General features: G+C 34.8%; 1 protein-coding gene across 1 annotated transcript in view; it reads left to right on the top strand.

The window, feature by feature from the left end:
* LOC108754050 (acetylcholine receptor subunit beta-like 1) overlaps positions 1-1303 on the top strand; it is a 5113-nt gene extending 3810 nt beyond the window's left edge. Inside the window, exons 6-7 of the mRNA XM_018496080.1 lie at positions 113-443; positions 526-1303. Of these exons, the coding sequence (XP_018351582.1) occupies positions 113-443; positions 526-690 (496 nt within the window). The 3' untranslated portion in view covers positions 691-1303. The remainder of the gene's footprint in view (positions 1-112; positions 444-525) is intronic.
* The last annotated feature ends 687 nt before the right edge of the window (positions 1304-1990 follow it).

Here is a 1990-nt window from a genome sequence, read left to right as displayed (position 1 = left end):
TAATATATATATACAATATATAGATTTAAATTATATATGCTGCCAAAGCATTGTAATTCCAATTTGTTTCTATCGAATGACAATTACATGGAATAAACGGGTGTTATTTCAGATGGATGATGGAGATACCAAACGTAACACTGCCAACTTCCACATACTCGGGAAGTCCGACCGAGGTGCCGAAGCATCTGCCAGCCTCTCTGGCAAAATCGAAAATGGAGGTGATGGAACTATCCGATCTGCACCATCCAAATTGCAAGATTAATCGTAAGGTTCATCACACCACGAGCAGTTCTAGCGGTGCTGGAGCAGGGGAAGGCATGGGCGATAGAAGAGGATCCGAAAGTTCGGATTCAGTGTTGCTCAGCCCCGAAGCCAGCAAGGCTACCGAGGCTGTAGAGTTCATAGCGGAGCATCTCAGGAATGAAGACTTGTATATACAGGTAAAGATCTTCGCAATCTTTTCGCATAAATAATACACTTTAAGCAATATATAATTGTCTTCTTTTAAATGCTGTTTTTCAGACAAGGGAAGATTGGAAATACGTCGCAATGGTGATCGATCGACTGCAACTTTATGTATTCTTTATAGTGACGACCGCGGGTACCATCGGGATCCTAATGGACGCACCTCATATTTTCGAGTATGTGGACCAGGATTATATAATAGAAACTTACCGCGGGAAATAATCCGATTTGCCCCAACGAAGCGCAATCACAAATAATAGCCATTATTACGCGACCGTTCTCATTTCGTCTTTTTCGTCGACTTCTTTGAAATCGACTTCATAACGCCAAGTGAATAATTTTGTCATTTCAATAGTGAGCGTGAAACGCTTACAACTCAAGTAGCTGTTTAACATGCAATTATTTTTTATACCTACAGATTTTTATGAAATTTCCTGCGAAGTACAAATTTATTTGACGAAAGTCTCGATACAATCTTCTGCCATTGTGCGCATATTTTTGGTTTTGTGTAATTGTAAGATTGTAGAATTCGATTTTGTAAGCTCTCCCAATGACGAAACTTGAGCGATCGAAATGGCATACATTATGTAGATAATAATTCCACTAGTGTTAATCATGGATGCCTCTGCGATTATTGTCTTCCCCGTCATTAACTTCCGTAGATCCATTGCGACACGCTTAAACAAAGGATTTATGAAACGATTATCGAATGGTTCTCATTCTTCATTTTATCGAAGAAATAGGTATTTTTAAAGTTTTTAAACGCGAGAAACCATATTGTAGGAGATTAATTGCCAATTTATAATTTTTACAAAATAGTATTTTATTAGCTAAACAAAGGCATTTCTCTTTAATCATTTACGAAACTTTGTAAATCAGAAACTTGCTTAAAGTTTGAAAAGTTTGCTCAGATTTCATATTACAAAGAATTTTAATAATTACGTACTGTTGCGGGATTCTCTAAATATTTTATCGACAATTATTGCTATCGTTAACTAGTGACAGCTAATGAGAGCCGCGCCTTTCTTTCAGGATTATCTTGCCATTGGCTGTCGCTTAGTTAACAATAGTGGCAATCATCGATAAAACGCTTAGAGAATCCCGCTATTGGATACATTTTTATTTTAAAAATTTAATTTAATTTATTTCTAATTTAAAACATACTATTCCACTATTAATAACATTTTGTATGGTAATTGTGTGTATTATTAGAAATACTTATGATTGCTTCTTTAATCGTGTAATTACTATATAACACAATTAATGTTAAACGATGAAATCCGCTTGTGTAGCATTACATATCGTATCTAGAAGGATACGGAATTAGTTTATAGTACTTTGGCAAAATTACTGTAATATTAATATAATGATGGTACGCACAAACCCGTTTAGTCAACTTATCGATATCTCTTAATTAGAATACAAATAATCCAATAGTCTAACAATAAGTTAGGAAAGTATATAAAACAAAAATATTATTTATCGTAAAGTAGCTCACAAGGAGAGACTTACATAAATATTT

Source organism: Trachymyrmex septentrionalis, unplaced genomic scaffold (genome assembly GCF_001594115.1).
Source record: "Trachymyrmex septentrionalis isolate Tsep2-gDNA-1 unplaced genomic scaffold, Tsep1.0 scaffold75, whole genome shotgun sequence".
Classification (NCBI taxonomy): Eukaryota; Metazoa; Arthropoda; class Insecta; order Hymenoptera; family Formicidae; genus Trachymyrmex; species Trachymyrmex septentrionalis.
This window is presented reverse-complemented; position numbering and strand designations above follow the sequence as displayed.